The sequence below is a fragment of the Scardinius erythrophthalmus genome, assembly GCF_964197995.2.
Source record: "Scardinius erythrophthalmus genome assembly, chromosome: 13".
Lineage (NCBI taxonomy): Eukaryota > Metazoa > Chordata > Actinopteri > Cypriniformes > Leuciscidae > Scardinius > Scardinius erythrophthalmus.
The window spans coordinates 19,432,805-19,460,799 of record NC_138233.1 but is presented as its reverse complement, the minus strand read 5'-3'; the positions used below and the strand labels follow the sequence as shown (position 1 = coordinate 19,460,799).

Sequence of the window (27,995 nt, the reverse complement as noted above, 5' to 3'; positions counted from 1 at the left end):
TCTCTTTTTTTACAACAATTTTTTATTATTATTTGTGGCATAGATATCTTGGAAGAATCAATGAATGTGGAGGGCAAACATTCATTTTAATGATCTCAAAATAAACCCTGTACGGGTCAACTGTACTAGCCAACCAGCCTTGATCTCCAATACATTTTGAAAAATACACACACACAACAATACAGTTAAACTTGCACAAATTATTTCTGAATTTGTCTTAAATGCCTGTATTTACCAAAATATCAATACAAATTGCAAAAATCTTTAAAAATATATTTCTGTATAAACATTTTGGTCCCACTTTATATTAGTCTAACTGTAACTATTTAATTAGTGTTGGATACAGTTACAGGTTAAGTGGTATAGTTATTGCTATGAACCCAGAGTCTGGAGCCCCAACTCGGCTTCCTTCCCGAGATACACTTGGTTAAACTTTCACCTTTGACCAGGCATTACTCGGGAGCCAAGCTGACTTAAGGCTCCAGACTTCCTGTATGGGGGGCCCGCTAGAGGCCCCCCTAAGCCCAGGGTATGGAGCCCCTACTCGGCTTGGCTCCCGAGATACACCCGGTCAAACTTCCATCTTGACTCCATCTACAACTCCAGTCAAGCCGACTTAAGGCTCCAGACCACCGGCCACTAACACCTACCCAATCCCACGCAGGGCTCTAATCAAACATTAACAAAAGGAATTTTTTTAATACTTCCCTGTCACTGAATAAAGATACTGATGTTTTACTTCTTTAAAATCAATTAATTTTTATATTTTGTGAATCAAAGATGATGTGGGCTAATTTGGAACACATGCGGGCTTAAATGGTGCCAAAGTACCAATTAAGCCCATGCCAGACTTCTGACATTATTCCTAAAATATCTTAATTTTACATTCTAAAATGTACATCAACTAATTAATGCATTTTCATATGAGAGATAAATCTTGTATTTTAACAAGTTAACAAAAACTGTTGTATTCGTGTTCACTGGTGGGATTCTCAATTAAATTTGTCTGAGATCCTCCGGCCTTGATTCTTCTTGGGAGAGATTCCCTGATATCCCTAGTTTAGGGAAGCAAGTTAGTTAGGTGACTATTATTGAACGGGTACGTCGATTGTAGACGAGACCCAGATAGACTAAACGTTGACTGCAGACATTAGGGGACGTCGATTGTAGACAAGACCCAGGTACATAGTTAGGTTTAGGGAAAATCTGTTATAGCACACTTACCCTACATTTGTCAATGGGTGGCAGCATTGCACAATTTGCTGCCCTAATGAGGAAATTAAATCAAATACATAAATTCTCATTCCAACTGATCAATAGTGTATATGCAAACTAAATGAAAGTACAAATATTATGTGAATTTTCTGAATTACACATTTAATATGATGTGATTTTATTTTTGATGACCATATACAATCCTTCAAAAAGTGAAACGAGGAAATGTCCTTTCATGATATGGATGCATCTTTCAGAGTTTAAGCAGGGGGATTCCTTTCCGTTCTTCTCTATTTCGGCAAACACGGTTCCTTTTCCTGTTCACAAACAAAGAGAAAAATGCCCATTATAATCTGTTGTTAAGCAGACCGGTTGACATGCATGGCACTGCTCCATCAACATAATTTGAGTAACACTTCAATTAGGGGCAAATTTGATTACTTGGGAATTTTTTTTGTTTATTTATTAATCTTAAAACATGTGTTAAATGCCCTGAAAAAAGAAGAAAATTAAAGAAAGAATGAATAAATAATCAATAGCAGTAGGTTTGTATTTTTTGTATTTTGTGTGGTGGTATGAATTTTAACATTGTCTATGTTATTGGGAAAAAGTTGGATAAGCCTTAAGTTGGTAACAAGTTAGCTTGCCTTGCAGACAATTTTACTTACCATTTATAATAAACTATACATTTATATTTATAAAATAACTGATGGTTTCTGGTTTCATAATTGGAATACATTTGATACATTTATTATAGAGCAAAAAATAAACATAGAAATTATGTTAAATACACTATTAATATTAGAAAGAAACTAATATAAAAACACAATTACAAAAGTTTAAAGGTATTAAATCTATCTGTTAAAGTCGCAATGAAATCAAATATGACAATTCTTATTTTTTCATGGAATGTAGCATTCATCATAAATGATTTATATGTGCTCATCATTGTTTTTTTATTCATGTGGCCTCATAATCTTTACGCTAAATAAAATCACTTCCTCTTGAAGTGACATCTCTTCTCTGAGGATGTTTTTACTGGCATGTGGCGAGACAACTTGTAATTATAATTGAAGACTCCCTGTGGTGAAACTCAAGTTTTTAATGTTGTTTATACATATCTATGTGGTGTTTTAAAATATGTATATACAGTACTATGCAAAAGTCTTAGTCATGTTAATACCCCTTAGGTTTGCATATTTATGGTCCACGTATACTAAATGAAGCAAGGGTGTAGAGTTACATCCATGCTATTTTAAGGCATGAATAAAACATTTTTACAGGAAAAACTTTTTAATGTCATTTTGGTGATCAAAGATGAATTTTAAGAGATAAAATTATGACCTCCAAGGGGACTTAAACATAATTATAAAGCACAACATCTTTCAAGGTTTAAAGCTATTATAATCTATCCGTAAAACTTGAATTATCCCCACAAGAATGTAATTTAATCAACTCTACAGCATTATACTATACAGTGGTGCTGAGTTTCATTGCTTACCTTTGCCAAAGAAACAGCCCAAACATCAACAGAAATGATATCACATCAGCCGAGATCCATATTCCCATGTACTTATTAGGCTCCTTTCATTATTCCATGCATACAAAAACACACAAAGGATTCCAGACATGTTACATATTCAGACAAGCCCATGTGAATTATAAATTAGGGGGGAAAACAGCTTCTTTTTTATGGCCCAATAGACAGTGATAGGTGAAAAGATAGGCTGAGATTTACCAGATGCCAGTCAGGCTTAGACATGTTTTTGAAGATGTGGCAGGCATTGGTGGTCACTGAACTGGCCCCAGAGCACCACAGTAATGAGAAGAGCCAGCGCTCATTCACAACCCACAGATTCACGGACACATTTTTCCCCCGCAGCTCACTGTCCAGCGAAAAAAAAAAGAAATGCATGTAAAAAAAAAAAAAAAAAAAAGACAGAAAAACCACATAAATCTTCTCTATGCATCTGCCTTTGGCTCCACATCAGCGACCTTTTCGACAGGTCGCAACAAGCCAGTTTTCTGCACAATAGACAGGAGGGGCAGGGCCGTTTTAACGTGCAGTCTTATTCATCAGTCAAGCTTTTCTTGTTCAATTTTATTATGTCTTCTTCGTCACTGTCAGGTAAAATGATGAAATGACAGTTGCACCCAACCGGACAAAAAAGTGTCTGGAAAAGGCCTTATAAATCTTCATGTGTTGAAGTTTGGCAAATCAGCATTCCGGCTACTATAATCCTTATTACATACATTTTGTGTGTTTAAGCAATAGAGCAGCACATACTTTTTCAAAGCCTTTCTGTCATCTTTGTAAGAAAGTAAAACCCTGTGAGAATGATCCCTAAGGCTGGGAGATCATAACAGCAGTGGCAGCATCATGTCTCTGCATGTCAGATAAGCTGCACCAGTCCTCCTACACTCACCTTATTTCATGAGCGCTCAGTGAACTATATTTCATATTCAGGAATCTTCCACCATCCGCATTCATTTCGGTTACCACATTATACACCTGCTTGAACCCTGGTGAGATATTTCTCACATTGTGTCTATATTCTCGAGGAAGCCACCATATCTGAAAGTGAAACACAGCATTAAAATTACATTTAATGGTGCAAAAGTGAACAAAAACACACACAAAAGAATAGCATTAATCATTTTGGACAGAGATTTTTATAACAACATGTAGAAAAGGCATGTTTTTTAGGGCCTTAGTGTTAAGATCAAATGATCAAAAGATCAGAAACTTTATCTGAATTAAAAATTACTTTATGTTGAAAAAACACAATGCAACAGAATTATTAAAACTTAAACTAAAATTAGAAAGAAAACTAAAAACATAAAAGCTCATTTAAAATATTACTAAATACTATACTATATAAATAATAAGTTTTAAGATTTTGTCACATTTAAAACAGAGAAAAGACAAAAAGGGATGCTAAGAAATTATGACATTTCTGAAATCTTATTATATAAAAAATATATTAAATTAGAAAATTGTTACAGGACCATTTTCACTAATGGTCTCAGACTTTCGGACCCCACTGTATACAGTACGACAATATTACCTTGTCTGGTGAGATGCCTGACTTTTTGATGGTGTCAGTGGTGTAGTAGGAGTCGCTGTTGTGGAATCCTGTTGAGTTGTTCTCATTTTTTAGGTCAAATATGAGGGAGACATTATGCTTTTTGGCCATGAGCAAGAGCTCAGAAAGAGATGGTACTGTCTGGTTGTCAGCCTCTCTCTTCTCTTCCTCTGAGAGTGATGACACTGACTGAAGTGGATCTGTCTGTATTTGAAAAACAAAAGATCTCATTTTAAACAAATTTGTCATTACACAAAAACATCAAATGCAAAGTGGAAGAATTTTTTTTGTATCTTATCAAACTGGATAAAGCTGCAACCTCAGTTCAGTTCAAGGTTGTTTTGCTAGAAATCTCTAACCAAAACATATACTCCTTCCTCTTTTTATGGTGCCTGTGAGATTTTTTTTTTCAAATGCAACTGCATAGTTGCTGCCTTTACAACAAATCTTTTATATAATGTAATATATACATTTTATTTCTACTCTACTGTTGTATAACAGCAATTACTGTATCAAATGTGTTATAAAATTATATATAAATGAAAACTTAAATAAAATAAAATACAAATGTTATAAATATAAAATCTTTGTCCTCACTCTTAAAAACCATTCGCCTGCATTTAACGTCTGTAACTCTTGCAATGTGAAGTTAGTGTGCGTGTTGCCATCTCGACCTGGAAATTTCTTCTTCACATCAGTTGTTCGTTGCAGAAAGTTTTTACCGTGGTCATGCAAAAGAAAAGGCTTCATGTCCTTGCTGAAAAAAGATAGACAAGTGTATTAAAACACACACACACACACACACACACACACACACACACACACACACAAACATACAGAGGTGGGCAAAGTACACAAGTTCCTTACTTGAGTGAAAGTACAGATACTACTGGTCAAATATTACTCTGTTACAAGTAAACGTTGTAAAGACCGGTTTTTACTTAAGTAGGCCTACTTAAGTATCAAAAGTAAAATGTCAATGCATTGTTTTATTATTGTTGCATTGTTGTATGTAATACTTACAGTACCTTATGCCTCTGGAATCTATGCCTGCCTACCTAACCTCATATCAATATCAAATGTATTTCTAGAACAGTTCTAGTAGTGGGATTGAATGTGAGATTGAATAAGTGCACTCAATAACGTCCACAATGGTTTCGGACACCCAAATGGCTGTTCCCTCAAACAGTGCCCTATTTATAGTTTTTTTGCTTTTAGTATGAATATGTTTTCTTACTGTTGAATGAATATGTTTTCTTACTGCCTTACTGTTATCTATAAGCTAGTGTGCTCCAAAACAATGACAAAATTTGCATTTAGAAGACCAAACCCAACGATGAAGATGAAAATGAAAATCAGGTTGATGTCAGAATCCAATGCCAGATTGACATTAATCTCTAACGTTGGACAGATGTATTGTGGTTGAAAATTAAAAATAAGTAAATCAGTACCAACATCAGTCGGGTTCTGACATCAGTCTGACTTACATTTCCAACCAAAATGCAAGGAACTTGACAGAATTGTAGTGGAGTAAAAAGTAAAATGTAGTGAAGTTAAAGTAAAAAGTTTACAGAAAAAATGATACTCAAGTAAAGTACAGTACTCAAGTAAATCTACTTTGTTACTGTCCACCTCTGCAAACACACACACACACTAGCAAGTGTCTATAGTGCTTCTGAACAGAATCTGAACCTTTTACCTGAGTTGCACATCTGTTTCAAAAGCCACCACGCCACACTCCAAACTCTTCCTGAATGACATCATGGTATTCTCTGGAGCCAGCTAAATACATAATTAACACACACATTTTATACATATATAAATGTTTTAAAATGACAAAAGAAATCACTTTTTTTCCAGAAATAACCATTAACTTACTACATAAATATGTTCCGCTTTCCATGTCATGTATAAACAAAAAAGAATTCAGAGCTGTAGCATGAGTTCCTCACACGCCTCTGTTTTTATTCACATTTAACCTCCAGTCTCCTGGTGAGCGCAGGAAGATCAAACCTACAGAGCTTCAGATGTCAAAACACCTCCTCCACCTTTCATGCCAGTGGAATTTAGCAGGTTGTGTTTGAATTGTAGACTGTCAGCCATTAAAATTATATTTCTGAATGAGGACTACATGTTTTGTAATAACTGTATATGGTTTCATTGTGATTATTTAATCTATAAATTGCTTATTTAAACTATAAATTGCTTATGCTTGATAAACGTTCCAACATTTATGAGCAGACTGACACGCTAGTGAAATGCATCCCCCCATGATGATAGCTTACAACCTGGGAACTATGCCATAATCATCATAATCCTAAACGGATTCAGAAACTACAGCAGATGATTCATCCTGAGGCATGTCTAATTTATTCTAAAATAATGTAAAAATCATCCTGTAGTTCAGCACTGACATGAACAAAAACAGCAAAAACAATATTTTGACAGGCACACCAGTTAATACATGTTGACAAAAGGTAGGAATGTCTCAAAATGAAAGTTACACTGTAATTTACCATTGGAGCACCACGATGTCCGACGAGGGAGGGTTTTGGGGGAAGATTATTGGTAATGCACGGAGAGCAGATTGCAAGAGGACACAGGAACACAGCAGCGGACACGAACATGAAGGTCATCATTATAAAAACCTTACAAGCTACACAGGCAAAAACACACAAAAATATTCAGTGCAACATTCTGAAATTTGAAAATAAAGCATAATTAAATGTATGCATCATTAGTGTTAACTTTCACATTTACACCGAATACCTGATCATAACTTTCATTAGGCTATGTCATCAGCAAATATATAATGCTTTATTGCACGGCTCTCTGATTAATTCTGATTGGTCAATCGAGGCATTCAGAGGTCTGATATTTTCATAGACAGTATAAGAAGGGATATTTTCCCAATATTTGCTGTCGTCTATGGCAACACTGTCACTCTGCTCATCCGGGTAATTAAAACTGGCACTATAGGCTACTTTCATCTCTCTATCACACTGCAGACCCTCTCTTGTTTTTTCCAGCGAAAGAGCTGGAATAACCCTTCCCGCAGCAACCTGCCAATATCGCAGCAATTAGCAAATTAAAACGATCCAATCAATTCCTGAAGGACAAGTCTCGCCTCGCCCGACAGTTTTTATGAAAATCTGTTTCATTCCTATAGATATCACAACAGGGAATTTCTGTTAGCAATTTTCGTTGCATGTCGACTTAAAGTTATACTGAAAAATGATTTTAATCAATATTTTAAGTAGGCTATAACGAATAATTGACGACAGGCCGTTGAAATATTAGAAAAATAATGCACGGCTGTGGCCGTAGCCTAGTACTTCGGGTGTGCATTATTATTCAATAATTCAACGGCCAATAAGTCAATTATTCCGTTTACATCAGATGATGTATTTCAAGACATTTGTCAAGTTTTTTGTGTCATTAAAACGCTCTTGTGTGAAGGACTATTTCTTACGCATCTAATCTTGAGCCTCCATTACTGAGAGAGAGAGAGAGAGAGAGAGAGAGAGAGAGAAGCATGTGTGAATTTCCACTGCAAGAACAGCCGTTATTACACTGCTAGTGAGAAATGTCTTGTAGCTTTTAAATTGTTAAACTATCACTGATAAAATTATCAGAGCAGCGCTAACAACACGTTCCAGTGCGATTGTGTGTCCGTAGCCTAGCTACTGTAGGCCTAGGCCAGGGGTGTCCAAACTCAGTCCTGGAGGGCCACTGTCCTGCAGAGTTTAGCTCCAACCCCAATTAAACACACCTGAACCAGATAATCAGACCTTGATTATCTGGTTCAAGTGTGTTTAATTGGGGTTGGAGCTAAACTCTGCAGGACAGTGGCCCTCCAGGACTGAGTTTGGACACCCCTGGCCTAGGCCCATGTGTGTGCGTTTGAGAGAGAGAGAGAGAGAGAGAGAGAGAGAGAGAGAGAGAGAGAGAGAGAGAGAGAGAGAGAGAGAGAGAGAGAGAGAGAGAGAGAGAGAGAGAGAGAGAGAGAGAGAGAGAGAGAGAGAGAGAGAGAGAGAGAGAGAGAGAGAGAGAGAGAGAGAGAGAGAGAGAGAGAGAGAGAGAGAGAGAGAGAGAGAGAGAGAGAGAGAGAGAGAGAGAGAGAGAGAGAGAGAGAGAGAGAGAGAGAGAGAGAGAGAGAGAGAGAGAGAGAGAGAGAGAGAGAGAGAGAGAGAGAGAGCGCAGAAGAGAGCGTCTACCCAGCAAACACAGAACGTTGGCACAACGTTGGTACTTTCTAACAACGTTTTAACAACATGGCCAAAAGGTTGCTATAACTACGTTGTGTGGTGAAAGTTGTTACAGCTTTGTCACAATGTTGACATTAAACCACTGTTCAGAGCTATTCATAGATGCCACCTACGTCACTACAAATAGAACGCCGCCATATTTGCGACCGACTCGCCCAGTATGGCCGCCCAAACTGCCCATTTGAATGAGAGAGAGAGACAGAGATACCTGGAGAAAATCTGCCCCAGGCTTGCCCCAATTGGCCTTTCATGATATAGAAATACTTAGGCTAAGTCATAGAGCTTCATGGCGCGCGTCCATGAGAGTCGAGGCGATGTCATGAATGAATCTATGAATCTGCAGCTGTTCGGCTGGCATGAATGAATCTACCTAATCCGTCCATCAGCACAGCCAGAGACATCAGCCGAATGTCATAAAAGACTGCCATATCTGTCCGAAAGAACAGATGTTCAATTACATGAGATTATGCATCGTCTGCAGAGCTAACGTTAACTTTACTTACACAAAATTACATCTAAAGCGCATGTGACGAAGACAATATCTTTATGAACTTCAGAAAAATATTTATTAGATTTAGGTAGGTATTAACTAACAGACAGACAGACAGACAGTTATATTCAAAACAACCCAAACCTTACTAACTTACCATGCTAAACTAACCCTAACCCTAATTTTATGAAGTTTAGTGACAACATGTTACGATGTTTACATTGTACAATGATTGGTAGGATACAGTTTTTATTATTGCTTGACAAAAATTTCAAGATTTCATTTCCATTCTTGTCATTTGATTCCGATTTTGATTGAATATTGACTAATTTGTTTATTTTAAATTTTATTAAAAAAAAAATCTCACCTAATGCTGTAAACATAGAGAGCATTAAATATAATGCAGTTTTTGTTATAATAACAATTATTTAATGACATAAGTAAAAATATAATAATGTAATAGAGTGCTCAGCAAAATCTCCTCTATAGCTATTTTTTCTATTCAATTAGCATGCTATGGTCATAATTAAATGGCTTTCCTGAGGTAAATGTAACGTTATGTGACATAATTGTTCTCCTGCTGTTATATGGACCTCTTTCCGTGGTTGAAAAACACTATTGGTCGATATTATGAATACTTTCGGTAAGTTGTACTGCATCTTTATATAAAAAGTAACAGATGATCGGTTCACGTGCACTTGAACTGAGGCGCTCAGCGATCTGTCACGTCACATTTACAAGCGCCAAATGTATTTTTGTCTGAATTTCGTAATAAAATTGACGGAATCTAAGAGCTGAGAATTAGTTTAATATTAAAAGTACCTCTTTGCTCCGCAATTTTTCTGTGCGTGAGAAAATGGATGTGTGGCGTGAGAGCGTGTGAAAAGTGTCAATTGCGTGAGTCAGTCTCACGCTCAATGCGTGAGAGTTGGCAGCCCTATTAACCACAAACCAACATGAGACTTCAAGTCTTTTAAATAAATGATTCTCTCTTCTCTCTTCTTTTGGTATAGAATAAAATACCAGTTCAGGGTTCCTCTTTCGGCTGTTGTTGCAGCCAACTGCACAACATATTGCAGGCATTACTGAGACCGCCGCGGTCGCAAAGATGGCGGCGCAAAGCTACAGTGACGTCATGTGAATCGAATGAATTGGCCATTGCCATTAAAGGTACAATATGTAATTTTTTTGCTTTAAAAATAGCAAAAATCACTATATCTATGTTATATATATATATTTTTTTTTTGTGTACTTACATTATCCCGACTGTTTCCAACAACTTTCAAACCAGGAGAAATTTGTAATTTAATTCGAAAACACGTACCGTTTCTTTATTTCCGTTTTGTCGCCATCAATGGCGTCATATCCGCGTTCTCCCTGGTTTCCGCTTGTACTGCCATAGTAACCAGAGCCCTCTGATAGTAACCAAGGCGACAGACGTGGACAACTGTGTAGTTCGTAATGTCTATCTGCACGCTGTTGTTGTTTCGTTCAAACATTATGGACCATGCCAAGCAGACTTTGGATAAAAAAGGAGAACTAAAACGAGAATCAATATCTGCGCGGTGTTTTCGAGATGCCGAGAGCTCTACGTCCGAGACTTCGACCGCTCCTACATGTACTTTATTTAACAGGTGAGCACATTTACATAAAACTAATCAATGTTATATAGTTCAACAATGATAAAATGTTAGAATATGATCTGTATGTTATTCTAATGTTGATCTAGTTTACTGCTAGTCTCATACAGACAGACTAACACATACATTTCAACACATTCAAATGCAGTTTAGTGTGATAGTGTAATGTTAAAACAAGTGAAACAGCGCTGCGTTACCTCACAAGTTTAATTAATCTAATAAACTGACCTGTGAGTAGTAATTCTGCACTTGCGTGTAGTTTGGTAGAATGAAATGTCTTTATTCCTTTTATATCCGCGGGACTCGCGTCGCGTGTGGAGCTGATAGCTGTCTCTTAGCAATCTCGACCTGCTTCATATCACAGTCATGATAAAAGCATCGATGTATTCACTCATCCATAAACATTATTAGATCGGTCGGCTTGACGTTGACGACAAGATGCATAATTCTTAGCAAATGTTGCGTCATCAAACTACGCCTTTGTTATTGTAAGAGGTTAGCGACCCCTAGTGGCGAAAAATTTACATATAGTACGTTTAAGGTCATTAAGACACAGGCTATAGGCTACTGTCACTACCCCGAAGCGCGAAAATCTGTCTTTTAAATTTGAACTGAAATTAAGTATTTCAGTTTAATTTATCTCAGCAAAATAAGATACTGATTATTGAAACATCAAACACAACCTACAACTTCATTTTCTAATGTGACTAATGTAGCCTCGCTCGCACTGTTTAGTTTTTCACTTGATTTGTCTGATATTTAGTCTCATTCGTTTATTTGCTCCTTTGGATTTGTTAATGTTTCCTGGACTGATTCCGGTTACCGACTTCTATCTGTCTGTCATAGGCCTAGAACCCGGTTTTGTTCATTAAATGATGATCGTTGCTTTTTATGTTTTATTTATTAAACTTAAAAGAAATGTGTATATTCGTTTAGGCTTTTTTTTTTTTTTTTTTTTTTTTTCTTCACAAATGTATGACTTTTGGAAGTGCAATTTGATTAGGCTTCCATATGCAGTTTTAATAAAGTTGAGTTAATGTAACCTTCTGTCATTTTCACTCTTCAAAGTGTACAGTTGCAGGTGTTGATTATTATTTGGCTAATTTGCTGATAGCCCCATTAAATAATAATAAGGATAAACAATATTTTATAGCCCCAATATTTTTAATAGCCCTATCACGTCTTACAATTCTACGTTGTTACAATGTTGCGAGCACGTAGACAGTGACGTTGCCATGGCAGAAATGCAACGTGCCACAGACGTTGCCACAATGTAAATGTGTTTGCTGGGTAGACTATGCGCATCCTGTAGCTAATAAAACTTAGGCTAATTTTCTCGCAGAAAAACAGGAAAATAATTTGACGTTTTTATTTATTTGCTTGGTCAGTGGTTTTTTTTGTTTTGTTTTTTGCTGTTGTAAGGACCTTTTGAAACAACTGAAATCATTTTGTGAAGTGATATAGAACTGTAAAGTGGTCAAGTCAAGACCTGCCTGGAACTTCTTTAGCTGTGCATTTCCCTGAAAATAACTGCACACCTTTGAACGCCCGTCAACCAATCAGATTCAAGCATTCAACAGCCCCATAACATAATCAATATTTAATGTCCATTTTTTTTTATCTATTTGGTGAACAGCCGTGAAATAAACAAGATAAAGTACAGTCAGAAAATATAAAATCTTAGGGTATTACAACCCCAAATCAGAAAAAGTTGGGACACTGTACAAATTGTGAGTAAAAAAGGAATGGAATAATTTACAAATCTCATAAACTTATATTTTATTCACAATAGAATATAGATAACATATCAAATGTTGAAAGTGAGACATTTTGAAATGTCATGCCAAATATTGGCTCATTTTGGATTTCATGAGAGCTACACATTCCAAAAAAGTTGGGACAGGTAGCAATACGAGGCCGGAAAAGTTAAATGTACATATAAGGAACAGCTGGAGGACCAATTTGCAACTTATTAGGTCAATTGGCAACATGATTGGGTATAAAAAGAGCCTCTCAGAGTAGCAGTGTCTCTCAAAGTTTATATGGGTACCAGGACATGTAGGGATAAGGGGGAATGAAATGGCAGATAAATTAGCAAAAAGGGCATTAACAAAAGGAAATATAGAAAATAAATGCAAGTTAATATTAGTAAAGCAGAGGTTAAAAGTGTGATATGGGAGAAAATAAATCAAAAGTGGCAAGAAAAGTGGGATAGAGAGGGGAAAGGGAGACACTTATATCAAATTCAAATAAGGGAAGTTAAAGATACAAGGGTTGGAAGTGGAAATAGGAGAGAAGAAATGGTGATATCTAGATTAAGATTGGGACATTGTTTATTAAATAAAATGCTTAAGTTGATAGGGAAACATAATACTGGACTATGTGATGGGTGCCAGGAAGAGGAGTCTGTAGAGCATATTGTTTTGAGATGTAGTAGATATGGAGCTCAGAGAGAGATGATGAGGAATAAGTTGAGGGAGATGGGAGTTCAGAACATTACATTAAAAGGGTTATTGAGCAGTGATAGGGTTCAGACTAGAATTCTTATGACTTTCTTAAGAGAAATAGGGGTTTTTAATAGGATATGAAGAAATGTAGTATTGAGGAGGGTTAAAAGTATAAATATTGCTGTTGTCATGATTATAATAATAATAATAATTATTATTATTATTATTATTATTGTGCAGAATGACTGGGATGAGGTGTGTGTGTGTGTGAGTGGGGGAGGGGGATTTAGTCTGTAAACCTATTTTCTGGTTCTCACTCCGGAGCAGAAGGTGGTGGAAATGCACCAATAAGCTGAAAGCCAACCGCCGTAAAATAGCAACAAGAAGAAGAAGAAGCAGTGTCTCTCAGAAGTCAAGATGGGCAGAGGATCACCAATTCCCCCAATGCTGCGGTGAAAAATAGTGGAGCAATATCAGAAAGGAGTTTCTAAGAGAAAAATTGCAAAGAGTTTGAAGTTATCATCATCTACAGTGCATAATATCATCCAAAGATTCAGAAAATCTGGAACAATCTCTGTGCGTAAGGGTCAAGGCCGGAAAACCATTCTGGATGCCGTGATATTCGGGCCCTTAGACGGCACTGCATCACATACAGGAATGCTACCGTAATGGAAATCACAACATGGGCACAAGAATACTTCCAGAAAACATTGTCGGTGAACACAATCCACCGTGCCATTCGCCGTTGCCAGCTAAAACTCTATAGGTCAAAAAAGACGCCATATCTAAACAGGACCTAGAAGCGCAGGCGTTTTCTCTGGGCCAAGGCTCATTAAAAATGGACTGTGGCAAAGTGGAAAACTGTTCTGTGGTCAGACGAATCAAAATTTGAAGTCCTCTTTTGAAAACTCGGACCCCATGTCATCCAGACTTAAGAGGACAAGGACAACCCAAGTTGTTATCAGCGCTCAGTTCAGAAGCCTGCATCTCTGATGGTATGCGGTTGCATTAATGCGTGTGACATGGGCAGCTTACACATCTGGAAAGGCACCATCATCAATGCTGAAAGGTATATCCAAGTTCCAGAACACCATATGCTCCCGTCCAGACGTTGTCTCTTTCAGGGAAGACCTTGCATTTTCCAACATGACAATGCCAGACCATATACTGCAACAATTACAATATCATGGCTGTGTAGAAGGATCCGGGTACTGAAATGGCCAGCCTGCAGTCCAGATCTTTCACCCATAGAAAACATTTGGTGCATCATAAAGAGGAAGATGCAACAAAGAAGACCTAAGACAGTTGAGCAACTAGAAGCCTGTATTAGACAAGAATGGGACAACATTCCTATTCCTAAACTTGAGCAACTTGTCTCCTCAGTCCCCAGACGTTTGCAGACTGTTATAAAAAGAAGAGGGGATGCCACACAGTGGTAAACATGGCCTTGTCCCAACTTTTTTGAGATGTGTTGATGCCATGAAATTTAAAATCAACTTATTTTTTCCTTAAAATGATACATTTTCTCAGTTTAAACATTTGATATATCATCTATGTTGTATTTTGAATAAAATATTGAAATTTGAAACTTCCACATCATTGCATTCTGTTTTTATTCACAATTTGTACAGTGTCCCAACTTTTTCTGATTTGGGGTTGTATAAGCTAAAAAACAAAGAACTCCCGCACACTATCCGTACTTGGAAAAAAGTATCAAAAATTCTTTATTGGCAACAGTTTGGTCTCATGACCTTTATCAGACACATACAAACTACGGAATGTTTGTATGTGCCTGATGAAGGTCATGAGACCAAAATGTTGCCAATAAATAATTTTTGATACTTTTTTCCAAGTACAGATAGTGTGCGGGAGTTCTTTGTTTTTTATTTTACTTGACCTACCCACATGGTCTTTTTTTCACACGCAACTATCACCTGCAGGTGTGCGATGGTGTTTGCGCTCTGAAGGTATTATAAGCTATAAGCAGGGCTGTTGCTAGCGGGGCGAAAGGTGGTGACGATTCTAGATTTCAACAGAGGGGGAACCACAACACCCCCCCCCCTTCCAAAATGCAATTTCAACCAAGGGGGACACCCTCCCCAGGACGTGATTTCAAGGGGGCTGCAACTACCGGGGCCCCGGATACCCCAGCTACGGCCCTGATTATAAGCTGTTTTGGAGCCACTACTAACCAGCTGTTTGAGCTTTATGATAACTCTTGAACACGAGACAGCTGATCAAGGTCAAAGCCACTACAGCACACAGATGCAGGAAAGGAGCCGTGGCCTATGGGAAACCAAAGAGGGGATTTTCATACTCCATACAGTTCAACAATAGTGGTGTAACTGGAGATTCAGGCACCTGAGTGTTAGTTCTATGATAAATACAGTATAATGTTACATAATGTTGAGGAACATTGTGGCGAGCAGGACGAGGCCGGGGGCCGTGAGAGAACGGCCGGTGGCGTGATTGATAACGAGTGACACCTGCGTGACGCAACGGTCTCGTATCTCTCATGGCCCTCGGCCTCGTCCTGCTCGCCACGGATATGCTTTCTCTCTGTGTGAAATATTACACTGGCATTTTAATGTAAAAGATAACATGGAATACAATGAGAACCTGCTACAAAAACGTGAAAGATAGACAAAACACCAATACTGAAATGTTGAATGGCAGAAGGCTGGTTTCGATTTCATACCTGAAATGACATATAGACAGTTTGCCACTCTTTTCCCCATTTTATACAAACTCCAGCTGTGCCAATAGTAACAGTGAGGAGACCCAAAAACAGAAACACCTGAACAGAGAATAGAAAAACATTAACATTTTCTGATCATTCATTAACATGCGGTGAACTAACTTTATGTACTTAAAGCTGACTAACAATGATATAAAGTGTTGCCAAAGTTTTTTTTAAAAGGTAACCAATTTGAAATACTTTCCTCAACTATGGGCATATTTGGCCCTGAGTCTTTTTAATGTTAACTAAGTCTTCTTAGTTAGCATTTTATGTATCTTACTATTCATATTCACATACTATTTCTACACTTTCCAAATAATTAACAAAATACAGCTTACTAAACATTTATTAGGGGTTAAATTGTTTGTTTCTGTAAAAAGAAGTTCTGAAACAGCCATACCTAAATTTAAAATTTAAAAAATATTTTTTAAATAAAAGTTGCACAAATAAATATTTATTTATGAAAAATATTCATTTTTTGTATTATCATTTAAAAAAATATTGTTTTATTAATATTTTCTCATTGATTTAAAGTTGGACAGCATGTGGAACAAGGCTTCTGTCATATACAGTGGGTGAAATAATTCTTTGATCCCCTGCTGATTTTGTAAGTTCGCCCACTTACAAAGAAATGAAGGGTCTATAATTTTTATGGTAGGTTTATTTTAACGGATAGAGACATAATGTCAACCAAAAAAAATCCAGAAAAACACATTATATAAAGGTTGTAAATTGATTCACATCTGATCGAGTGAAATAAGTATTTGATCTGTAATCTGCCTCCCACAGATTGGTTATGTGCCCATGTGGAACACAGAATAGTCCTGTCACTTTAAGAAAGTACTCCTAATGTCCTAATGTCAGTGGACACCTGTCCACAGAATCTGTATCTTCCATTCCAACCTCTCCACCACCATGGGCAATAGCAAAGAGCTGTCAAACGTCAGGGACCAGATTGTAGACCTGCACAAGGCTGGAATGAGCTACAAGAGCATCAGTAAGAAGCTTGGTGAGAAGGAATTTTTTTCTGGTGTGATTATTCAGAAATGGAAGAAAAACAAAATGAAAAATCAATCGCCCTCGGTCTGTAGCTCCATGCAATCTGCGCCTCATGAGGTAAGGATGATCATGAGAAAGGTGAGGGATCAGCCCAGAACTACACGGGAGGAGCTTGTTAATGATCTCAAGGCAGTTGGGGCCACAGTCACCACGCAAACCATTGGTAACACACTACGCCGCAATGGATTGAAATCATGCAGCACCCGCAAGGTCTCCCTGCTTAAGAAGGCACATGTAGAAGCCCACCTAAAGTTTGCCAATAAACATCTAAGCAGGTGGAAACATTAAGCTCTGGGGCGGTTTCTCTGCTAAGGTACAGGACGACTTCACAGTATTGAGGGACCATGTACCGTCAAATCTTGGGCAAGAACCTCCTTCCTTCAGCCAGAACACTGAAGATGGGTCGTGGATGGGTCTTCCAGCATGACAATGACCCAAAACATACCGCCAAGACAACAAAGGAGTGGCTCAAGAAGAAGCACATTAAGGTCTTGGAGTGGCCTAGCCAGTCTCCAGACCTTAATCTTAGGGGACCAAATAATTCTTTCCCCCACTATACTTCCTTGTGCGTGTTTTTGGACTTTTGTTATATTCCCTGTCTTGTGTGCCGGGCAAATTCCAATCGGAAGTGAGCATCTCTATGCCCTACTAACTCCAAAGGGCAGAACAACACCATGAATAAATTTAATTACTTCCTTGAAGTGACCATTGCATGTTCCCTTCGCTAACGGACACGTGGAAGTGCTTTCGTAGAAGGAATTCAGTTGTTCACTTTTGTTTGGAATGCTCCTTTAAATGGCGTCCCCTTCCCGAAGTGCCTTTCAAGGGTGCAAAAACACAGTTTGGATGTGCTAAGTTGTCATTTGTAGTTTTCCCCTTTGATTAGTCTCCCCAGGTGTTTCCTGTTACCTCGTTATCTTGTTTAGCTTGTTACCCCCGTGTTTCTCATGTGTTTTGTCAGTCGTTGTTGGGATGTTCCTGTGTTTGGTGTTTCTTCTGGTTTCCCTGATTTGAACTTGAACTTCAGATGTACTCTAGTGCACTTCGGTCCTCGTTTATTAAACATACTCTTTGCACTACAGACTGATCAGTTATGGCCCTATAGCAGGAGTTCATTTTTGCTCTTCTTCGCCAGGGCAAGCGACCTCTTGAGGACCACACCTGAGTTTTTTGGCTCAGTTTTCATTCCCACTTCCAGGAAAATACACTGATAGCGTTTTATTGTTCTGGATTCAATTAACTCCTCAGAACTCAACTTTCATGTTAGTTCTTAAGAAACATTTTGTGAGTTTTAGGAGTGAGCTAAACAACCCAACCCAAGCTCCAATGGCCACGAAGCTTGACCCACCGCAGACCCCAGCTGTGATGACTCATTGCAGAGTCCTCAGCCATCACGGCCGCCATGCCAGAGTTTCCAGTGGTCACGTCCCCCGCACCCGAAGCTACAATGACAGGCCCAAGGCATTTGAGATCGGATGTCTAGTGTGGCGGATCCGCCGCTGATGTCGGCGCGAGGAGCCTGGATCCCTAGTTCAGCGCTCTCAAGCCCGGTGGTCTCTGCACTCCCTGTTATGGCAGTTGCCATTTTATGTCTTTGGGCTGCACACTTTCTCCTGAGGCGGCTGACGCCTCTGCTATGGCCGCGGGCTCTGTTGTGGCCACATAATTAATTTCCGAACTCATTGTGTCCTCTGATGGCTCCATTATGGCCATGGAGGCCGACCCTGAACTTCCTGTTTGACATGCAATAACCACTGAAGTCATCCCCGAACTCCCTGCCTGCCCTGTTATGATCACAGAGGCTATTACTGAACTCCCAGCCTGTTTCTCGCTCAGCCAGAGAGGCCATTCTAAGTTCTTTTTTAAGGACTTTTGTTATATTTCCTGTCTCGTTGTGTGCCATGTTTGTTGTCCTTTTGTAGTTTTCCCCTTTGATTAGTCTCCCCAAGTGTTTCCCGTTACCTTGTCTAGTCCTGTGTATACTGCCCTTGTTTTTCTCTTGTGCTTTGTCAGTCGATATTTGGATGTTAGTGTGTTTGATGTTCCTTGTGGTTTCCCTGTTTTCAGTTTGTTTATTGACCCTTAAATGCATGAATGTTTCGCCAATCATTATTACATATTCAGGTCTTTAGCGACCCGGATCTATATCTAACATGGATGGATCTCTAACTGTTGCAATTAATATAAAATTCTCCTGATATTAGAGCATATAAAAGCACAATAAAGCCTAATTTGTTACAAAATGTATTTATTTTTCTTTGTTTTATTGTTTATAATAAATTAATTGAGGAATACTAATAAGGTTGATAACTTTAAATTATTATTATTATTATTTATTTTTTTTGAAAACTTGGGAAAATTAAGACATGGCTAAAAGTTTCATACAATGTCACCTTCATACAACAAATACAAAAAAATAAAAAATAAATAAAAATAAGAGTACCTTATGCAGCCAGTGCAAATTCAAGGGCTCTCCGATTACAAAATTTAGCAATCCAAATACCTGAAATAAATGAAGAATGATTTCATTTGAACAACCATTATTTACAAATGCTACCCACTGAGCAATCTAGTTCGCATTATTCCCTTCTTCTTACCAGTAGAAGTAGACAGTAAGTGGCTAGCACAGCAGAAATGACCATCACTATCATGTACCAGTTCACCCATGTTTTCAATTTTTCGAAGGCAAGGCTGCAAGAGGAAAATGAAGCAATATGGCACAATGACACAATCAGTTATTACTGAACAAAGTGGGAAGCAACATGCCAGTGGATTTACAATTATATAATCATATAATTTGCATATTGTGGAATTGTGGTTATTTGCTCACTCGTTTACATCGGTGCGGTCGTTGAAGGCAATAAAGCAAACGTACATCCAACTCAGGGCAAGTATGGACACAAAAGACAGAAAAGAGAACCAGCAGCATGGCCTCTACAAACAAAGACAAAACAAGACTGCACATTTCAAAAATGGTTTCTCTTTCTGTAAGTCATTAAGCTCTTCTCTTTATCCGGTTTAAAAAGAATTAAATAATAGTTTTCCCAGATCACTCCCCCTGTTTGCGTGTGATGTTTCAAAGTGTTGATTTAGCAACAAATGAGAGCCTGGGGGCATCGTGTTCTCATGTCGAGTTTCGCTTACTGATTTGAATATTCAAAAGTGGGGCCAACCTCTAAACCATGTGGTTATTATTGTAGTTGATTAATTCTAGTCCATTCCAAACAGGATTTAAGAAATATCTGAATGCAGCGGTAATTGTTTCTGACAAATCAAAAGGCTTAAAATACTTTTCTGCCTGTTATGATCATCATCAGTCTCCACAGCTTTGTATTCACTTAGAGGGAAAGAGCATTTAATTGCTCATTAAAGAGGCATTCAATGAAAACAATTTTCTTTGATTCTGTTCTAAATTTATTATGGTAAACTATTCCGCCTCTCTCAACTGATTGTGCAAACAAAATATATATTTTTTTAAACAAATTGAAAAGATGTCTGCAAATCATACTAAGAGAGAATGGATGCATGTTTGATGTGCAACTTCATTTTACCACGTGAAAAAATGTGATGAAAAATTCAAAGTGTCAAGGAAAATTGTAATTTATGTGAATAAAATCTCACATTTTGTCTTGTTCTATCACTGTTCCAATGACAACTGTAGATCCCTCTGAGGCAGGATTTGGCAATCGAGATCATTGTGTTTTTTCCACATCAAATGATTTCAGTTGAAAGTATGCAGATGAATTGGGGCTTGTCAGGTAGGTAGTGAGGTTTACCCTTATTTATACTGGTGCAGGTGTTTGATATGAATGACTCACTGCTTCACACCTGAACCTGAGAAGGAGAGAAGAGAATACAAGATGTTCGTTTTGCAAGGAAACCTGTTCTTTAGTTCAAAACAGAGCTGAGCTCACAATGCCTGGCTTAGTTAGTCAGGAAAAGTCAAGTAAAGAGAGAGAGAGAGAGAGAGAGAGAGAGAGAGAGAGAGAGAGAGAGAGAGAGAGAGAGAGAGAGAGAGAGAGAGAGAGAGAGAGAGAGAGAGAGAGAGAGAGAGAGAGAGAGAGAGAGAGAGAGAGAGAGAGAGAGAGAGAGAGAGAGAGAGAGAAAGAAAGTGTGGAGAGGTTAAATGTAATTATAAAGGAGTGGCAAGGCTTTCAAAAGCCCTGAAGCAGAAAACTACAAGACAACCTGTGAGAAATATCTCATATCAATCACTCATTTCTAATAAAACCATGGAATGTTCTACCCCAGTTTAAGTTTATTAAATAACATATTTTAACTATATATCATAAAATGTTGCATAATGCTTGAACACAGTAATTTAAGTGTCCATACTGTAAATTATACAAACTGACATGAGATATTAAAGATTATTCTGAGCGAGTAAAAATTACCTTGCTCCTGTTTTGACAGGGCGTGCAAACAATGAAATATAATCTGCAATGTTATGAATACTTTTCCTGTATGGGGTGTTTTTGTTTTAAGGTTCAATGGATGTGAAACCCATGATCAGATAAACATGTCTAAGCAACAAGTGCCTTAAGTGCTAAAGGCAACCGCGAGGAGATGGTTAGCACAACAGGAAGGGAAATCATATTGGAACAAAAATGTAATTAAAAAATACTTCAATGTGCTTGTGTACAAGTATTTTTACACTTGTAATGATCAATGATAGTCAAAACACTGGATACACCTGGATGAATGCATGTTTCTCCTGACCTTAAAGAACTTTTAATCTAAAGGCTTAAACATTGAATCAACAAAACTAAAATTATATTTACACTATCATTAAAAAGTTTGGCTTTTTTTATAAATGAATAATTTTATTCAGCAAGAGTACATTAAAATGTATCAAAGTGACAGCCATTATAATGAAGATTCCTATTTCAAATAAATGTAGTACTTTTTAACTTTTTATTCAAAGAATCCTGAAAGAAAATATAGTTTCCATAAAAATATTAAAAGCGCAACTGTTCAAAATGGATAAAAATAAGATATCATTTCATGAGACACTGAAGACAGGAGTAATTGCTACTGAAAATTCAGCTTTTCCGTCACAGGAATAAATTACATTTATAAATAAAAAAGCTCCAATAAAGGAAAGCTGATAATAGCATACAACAGCATTGACAATAACACATAATAAGACTCAACAAGATTCATCTTCGCAGCAAACATAACAATTATCATGCATCTCAAGCAGGGCCGGTTCTAGACATTAGGAGGCCCTAGGCAAAATTCATGTTGGAGGCCCCCCACCCCCAATAAAAAAACACTTGAAACAAATATGATTCCTAACCTTTTTATTTATACAACATTTAATTTTAAAAGCAGTATATTTTTACTTACACAGTACATAAGTTTGGACACATTACTATTTTTAATGTTTTTGAAAGAAGTCTCTTATGCTCATCAAGCCTGGATTTATTTGATCAAAAATACAGAAAAATAATATAGTGAAAATAGTTAAAATTTAAAATAATGGTTTTCTATTTTACTATACTTTATATTTCTGTGATGCAAAGCTGAATTTAGTGCCACGTGATCATTCTGATTTATTATGTTAGAAATGGTGCTTAATATTTATTTTATAACCTGTGATACTTTTTTTCAGGATCTTTGATTATTAAAAAGTTGTTTTAAAAAAGTCTTCACTGTCACTTTTTATATATTTAACACATCCTTGCTGAATATTCCTGTTTTTTTTTCTCTGTATTTTTGATCAAATAAATGCAGGCTTGTAGAGGTAATCTCTTTTTTGTTTAATGAAGATGTTATTGTTGTTGTTGTTGTTATTTTGCTGTTTTATTCAATTTATTCACAGTTCCAGAATCCCACTTCAGTAGATGAGCATAAGTGATTTTATATTGCATTGCTACCTTAAATATGCTATACACAAATCAAGTGGAAGAGAAAGACACGATCGCTACTGAGCAGAAAAAAATATATAAAGTGATATTATTGGCGTAATGTCAGGAATCTAATCATCAGCAGAATTTAGAAGATAGACCCATAGATATGAGATCCTTTATTTGAAACATTTAAAAATGTTGTAGTGTGTTGGCTTTTTAACTTAGAATACAGACGTCTTGTCTTTTAATTGTGTAGCTTTTTTACTAGTCAGCTCCCGACGCGATGTTATTCATTGTACGCGCAAATTCAAAGCGTCGCGTCTTGGGCACGTTACGCTCGCGCTCTTTTAAACTCGTAATAAAGCGGTGAATGATTTTTCCAGAAATGACGCTGATCTACAGTACAAGTTTATATTTAGAATACATTGCAATCACTCCAAAATAGATGACGACAACTCACACACCTGCATTATGAGATGTGCTTCTTTGTGTGCTTATTAGGCTTTTGCCTCGCAGCACCTGATGGATGCGTTCTTTACACATACTTTCAGAAGCCGGCACCCGCTTTGTAACGGACACATTAATTGGTTTAACTGTAGTAATGTAACAGTCTATGGTTAAGATAAACATCGTCACTATTTTTAGTTAATAAATAAATATTGAAATAAATTGTAGATAGGACATTTGTACATTTTTTTTTTTTTTTTTTGTCCCTCTGTCTGGGCCCCATCCAACCAATCGGGCCCTAGGCACGTGCCTAGTTTGCCTTTGCGTTAATCCGGCTCTGATCTCAAGATGTACAATCTTCCATCAGGTATATTGTCTGTCATCCAGGTAAACTCCACAAATGTGTAAACATTACTTTATCAAAAAAGCATAGTGGTAGAGAGTAATGTTGTGGTCCATAAGCCATGACAAAACATTCCCAATGCACTCACTCTGAAACTGTCAGACTCAGATCTGACTCACTGAAATATATCAGGGTCAGTGCAATTCCTGCGAATAGCTCTACATTATGCACGAAGGATACAAATCTATCCTAGAAAATTCATTATAAAAAGAAAGTACATCACACCCTGTAACCTGCTGTGCACAGCAGTTTTTTACTAAATAACATAAGCAACCGTTTTGCCAACGGTGACAAGCTTCACAAAATCCTGAGGCAACTAGTGTTCTTCTGATTTAACAAAGAAAAAAAAGAAGCTTGTCAACAGTTGATGTTTTGAGATCTGGTATCAAGTACTTTGTCAACTGCGGCTGTTTATGATTAAATGACCTGTTGCCATATTTGACAGTTTGCACAACACTAAAAACCACCCTAGGCCAATTCATGGATGCCATTTTCTCAACATCAGACCACACAACATGGTAAAAATTCATTTCCCATGTTCATGGCTTGAGTTTGGATTTGTTTCAAATGATCTTTTGTTTGAAATATGAACTGATCTCTAGGAATTATTATTCAAAGGGGACTTGCAAAAATATTTCTTAAAATGTCACAAAAAAAAAAAAGAATTCCGTCATCATTTACTCATCATTTGCACCTCAGGTTGTTCCAAACCTATATAAGTTTCTTTGTTCTGTAGAACACAAAGGAAGATATTTTGAAGATTGTAGGAAACTGAACCATTCTGGGCCACCATTGACTTTCATAGCTTTTTTTTCCCCCCTACTATGGAAGTCAATGGTGCCCTAAAGCAGCCTGGTTACAAACTTTCTTCAAAACATCTTCTTTTGTGTTCAGCAGAACAAAGAAATGAATACAGGTTTGAAACAACTTGAAGGTGAGTAAATCCTTTTTTGGTGAACTATTCCTTTAAGCCAGTGGAAAAATGTCTATAAGTTTATAAATCTTTAGTTTTGATTTTGTCTATATTCTTTTCATTCAAAGTTCCCAAGTGATTTTCTGAATTTAGTGCATATTCATTTATCAGGGACTATTAAAATATAGGCGTGCCCAAATGTATTGGCAGTGACAAATTCACAAAGTTTGCTGCTTCAGTATATAATGTTTCTATAGTATAAATAAGCATTTCATAAGTTTCAAAAGCTCTATTGGTTTATTCATTTTTACAGCGTTGTCCCTTCTTCATAACCTCTGAAATTCACACTGGCATATCAGATTTGGGCCTAATCCTTACTAATCCATTAAATCCATTCGTGCCTTATTGGTGCTTGGAGGTGATCACAATTTGTGGGCTTCAGCCTTTTGAGGACTGACCACAGGTTCTCTATGGGACTAAGATCCGGTGAGTTGCCTGGCTACAGATCCAAAATTTCAATGTAATGATCTCCGAGCCACTCCATTATCACTCTTGCATAGTGGCATGGTGCTCCATCATGCAGGGAAATGCACTGATCATCACCAAATTGCTCCCGGATCATTAGGAGTTGTTGCTCCTGCAAGACGATTTCATAGCATTCTTTATTCATGGCAGTGTTTTGGGGCAGAATTGTCATTACAGATGGTCTCGGGATACATGGTAATGTTCACCTTTTTTTCTCAGGACAATCGATTTTCCAGATACCCAAAACAGTTGGAAGGGGCTTCATCAGAAAATCTTCTGCTGTCCAATCTTTAAAACTTCCTACAGAATGTCAGTCTGTCCTTGGTGGATTCTTTGCAGTGGTCCTTCTTGACATAAGGCCATTGTCCTAAAGTCTTGCCCTCACTGTGTGTGCAGATGCACTGACACCTTGCTGTCAATCTTGAGCAAGTTGGTGACACGATTCTGTAGCCGACTCCTCAGGAGGAGACGGTCCTGGCACTTGCTGGGCACTCTGGGACGTCCTGAAGCCTTCTTTACTGCAGTTAAACCTTTCTACTTCAAGTTTTTGATAATTTGGTAAATGGATCTTTCAGTTGCATTATTCTTTGCAGAAATTTCTTTGCACGTGAGGCCATTTTGATGCAAAGTGACGATGGCTTCCCTCCTTTTATAGCAATAAGTCGGCTCTTATAATCCAATCAGCTTTTTGCAATTATTTAAAATGCACCTGATCACTCTGCATGATAATCTAGAAACAATGTGAATCAACATCACAACTGAAGCAGCAAACTTTGTTAAACAAAATGTGTGTCACTGCCAATACTTTTGGCCATGGCTGTATAATGCATTTGAAAACATGTACGACTGCTAAACCAGACAAAGAGTGTTACAGAGGATTTGGCATTCACATCTCTGTTATCATCCATCATTTTGTGAAAAAGCTTTTTTGTGATCTCAAAAACTTATAATTGATTATCAATAATTATTTTATTAATAAATAATAAAAAGAAAATTCATTGTTGTTAACCTTTAACAGGGTCAATAAGATAAGTTTGCTGAGAAAGTTACAAGGAAAGACTTCTTTTTAAGGAAAAAGCAGGAGCACATTAAAAAAAGGAAATGAATTCAGCAGCTTGAAGACACAATACAAACATTTCCAGTTGCTAAGATTATAACCCCTGTGCAGACAGGTATAACAGGACTTTCAAAAAAAAAAGACTAGTATATGTCCCATTTTCAACAGGGTCAAAAAAGAAATCCTTTTCACATGTGGACAAACATGTGGTAAGCAGTATTTTCACAGCTATTGTGATCTTAGTAAAACAGAAGAAACACATCAATAGCTCAACTTTCTCAAATCCACTCCATCATCAACAGGCTTTTACTGTATGTGCTTATATCATTAGAAAGCAAAACTGATGAAAAGTGCCACACAAAAAAAAAATCGGACTTTTGATGACTATATATTTAACACATGACACCTCTTTTATCGAAGTGCTTCAGTGCAAGTAAACTTTTTTATTTAAAGAAATGTTTATTTTAAATGTGAAAAAAAAGATTAAAAAAATTAAATATGGAAATATGGAAATAAGGAGAAAGCAAATGAAAGGAAAGCAGCCTATGCAAAGCTTTATGTAAAACCTAAACATAAATCAAACGACCAAGTCAAATGTTGGTGAACACAGTGCATGTGTTGACTATGTTGTGAAATAAAAAAAATAACCAGTTAAATATAATTGTCATGGGACCACTGACTTTCACTTTCTTCATTAAACTTGAACTAGACCCCTTTGATACAAAGATATCTGCCCATTTTGCTGTAACAAAATATTACAAACTAGATACACAAGCTGTAGTTTTTGCTGTCCCGCTTAATTTATTAAAGTATCATCATATTGGCTGTGAGAGCTTTCAACCCATTCTAAAATGTATTCACAACCACAGATCTTGAACTGCAGTTCAGTGACATCATGGGGCATTTTTGTGTAATTTAGTTTTTTTTACCCAAGGGTAATATTCTTCAGGGTTCAACATCAACAACCTCAGGGAAACATTTCTGAGTGCAACAGCCTGCAACTTCTAAGTAACCTATTTGTAAAAATAAAATAAAAAATCATTTAGCAAATCATCATGTCATCAACCATGTTTAAGGGGAAATGTTTGATTCTGTTAAATGTTTACTTGGATTTGTATATATATATATATATATATATATATATATATATACAAATCCAAGTAAACATTTAACAGAATCAAACATTTCCCATTTAACCTTTTGATAATGATTTGCAAAAAAAAAAAAAAAAAAAAAAAAAAAAAAAACTTTTCGTATTAGAATGCACCTAAGCACATTTTTTTACATCCTGAATTTAATTTATTTTCAAACTGAATTTTTGCAACCTATAAACAACTAATATATATATATATATATATATATATATATTAATTTATTATAAAATACTTGAAGAAAAGAAAAGAACCTATAAGCACTTGTAATGACACGCTTAAGCACACCTGACGATATTCAGATCACACGTTTTTCAATAAGATCGGATCAGAACAGATAGTCCGAGAGAATAAACTGAATTTGCAAGTACCTTACCTTACCTTGCTGAAAAAGTAACAAAAAGTTGCTAGTGAAATCCAAATCAGTCTCTCAAACTTGAGCACTTTTCAGCAGTCTCTGCACGCGAAGTCATGCTGAGACTTAAATCCCGCGGACTGAATATTAATGAGGCGGTAACAATGAATGAGCTTTTCATTCCTGTTCGCTGTTACAAGAGCGACACCGACACCGACACCAATGCGGTGAGAAGAGCCATGGCTGTTCCACTCCTCTCCAACAGAGCGCGACATTCAATGTGTTTCTAACTAATCAAGAGATGCTACCTGACACACAAAATTAATATTCGACGTCTGTATAATATT

At 37.0% G+C, this 27,995-nt stretch overlaps 1 protein-coding gene across 2 annotated transcripts; it reads right to left on the bottom strand.

The window, feature by feature from the left end:
• Positions 1-11: 11 nt before the first annotated feature.
• Positions 12-27,916, bottom strand: gdpd2 (glycerophosphodiester phosphodiesterase domain containing 2). Of its 2 annotated transcripts, none has more exons than XM_081382329.1 (15): positions 27,670-27,916; positions 20,567-20,779; positions 19,776-19,879; positions 19,543-19,636; positions 19,389-19,448; positions 15,845-15,943; positions 15,339-15,432; positions 6,818-6,957; positions 6,001-6,083; positions 4,899-5,058; positions 4,284-4,505; positions 3,642-3,790; positions 2,954-3,101; positions 2,717-2,799; positions 12-1,532 (listed from the first exon to the last, which is right to left on the bottom strand). In XM_081382329.1, the coding sequence occupies exons 2-15, from the start codon at positions 20,639-20,641 to the stop codon at positions 1,469-1,471; spliced, it is 1,575 nt and encodes a 524-aa protein (XP_081238455.1). In that variant the 5' UTR covers positions 20,642-20,779; positions 27,670-27,916; the 3' UTR covers positions 12-1,468. The 2 variants fall into 2 exon arrangements, with proteins under 2 accessions (XP_081238455.1, XP_081238456.1); XM_081382330.1 differs by having other exon boundaries at positions 1,334-1,532; positions 27,675-27,909.
• Between the last annotated feature and the right edge of the window lie 79 nt (positions 27,917-27,995).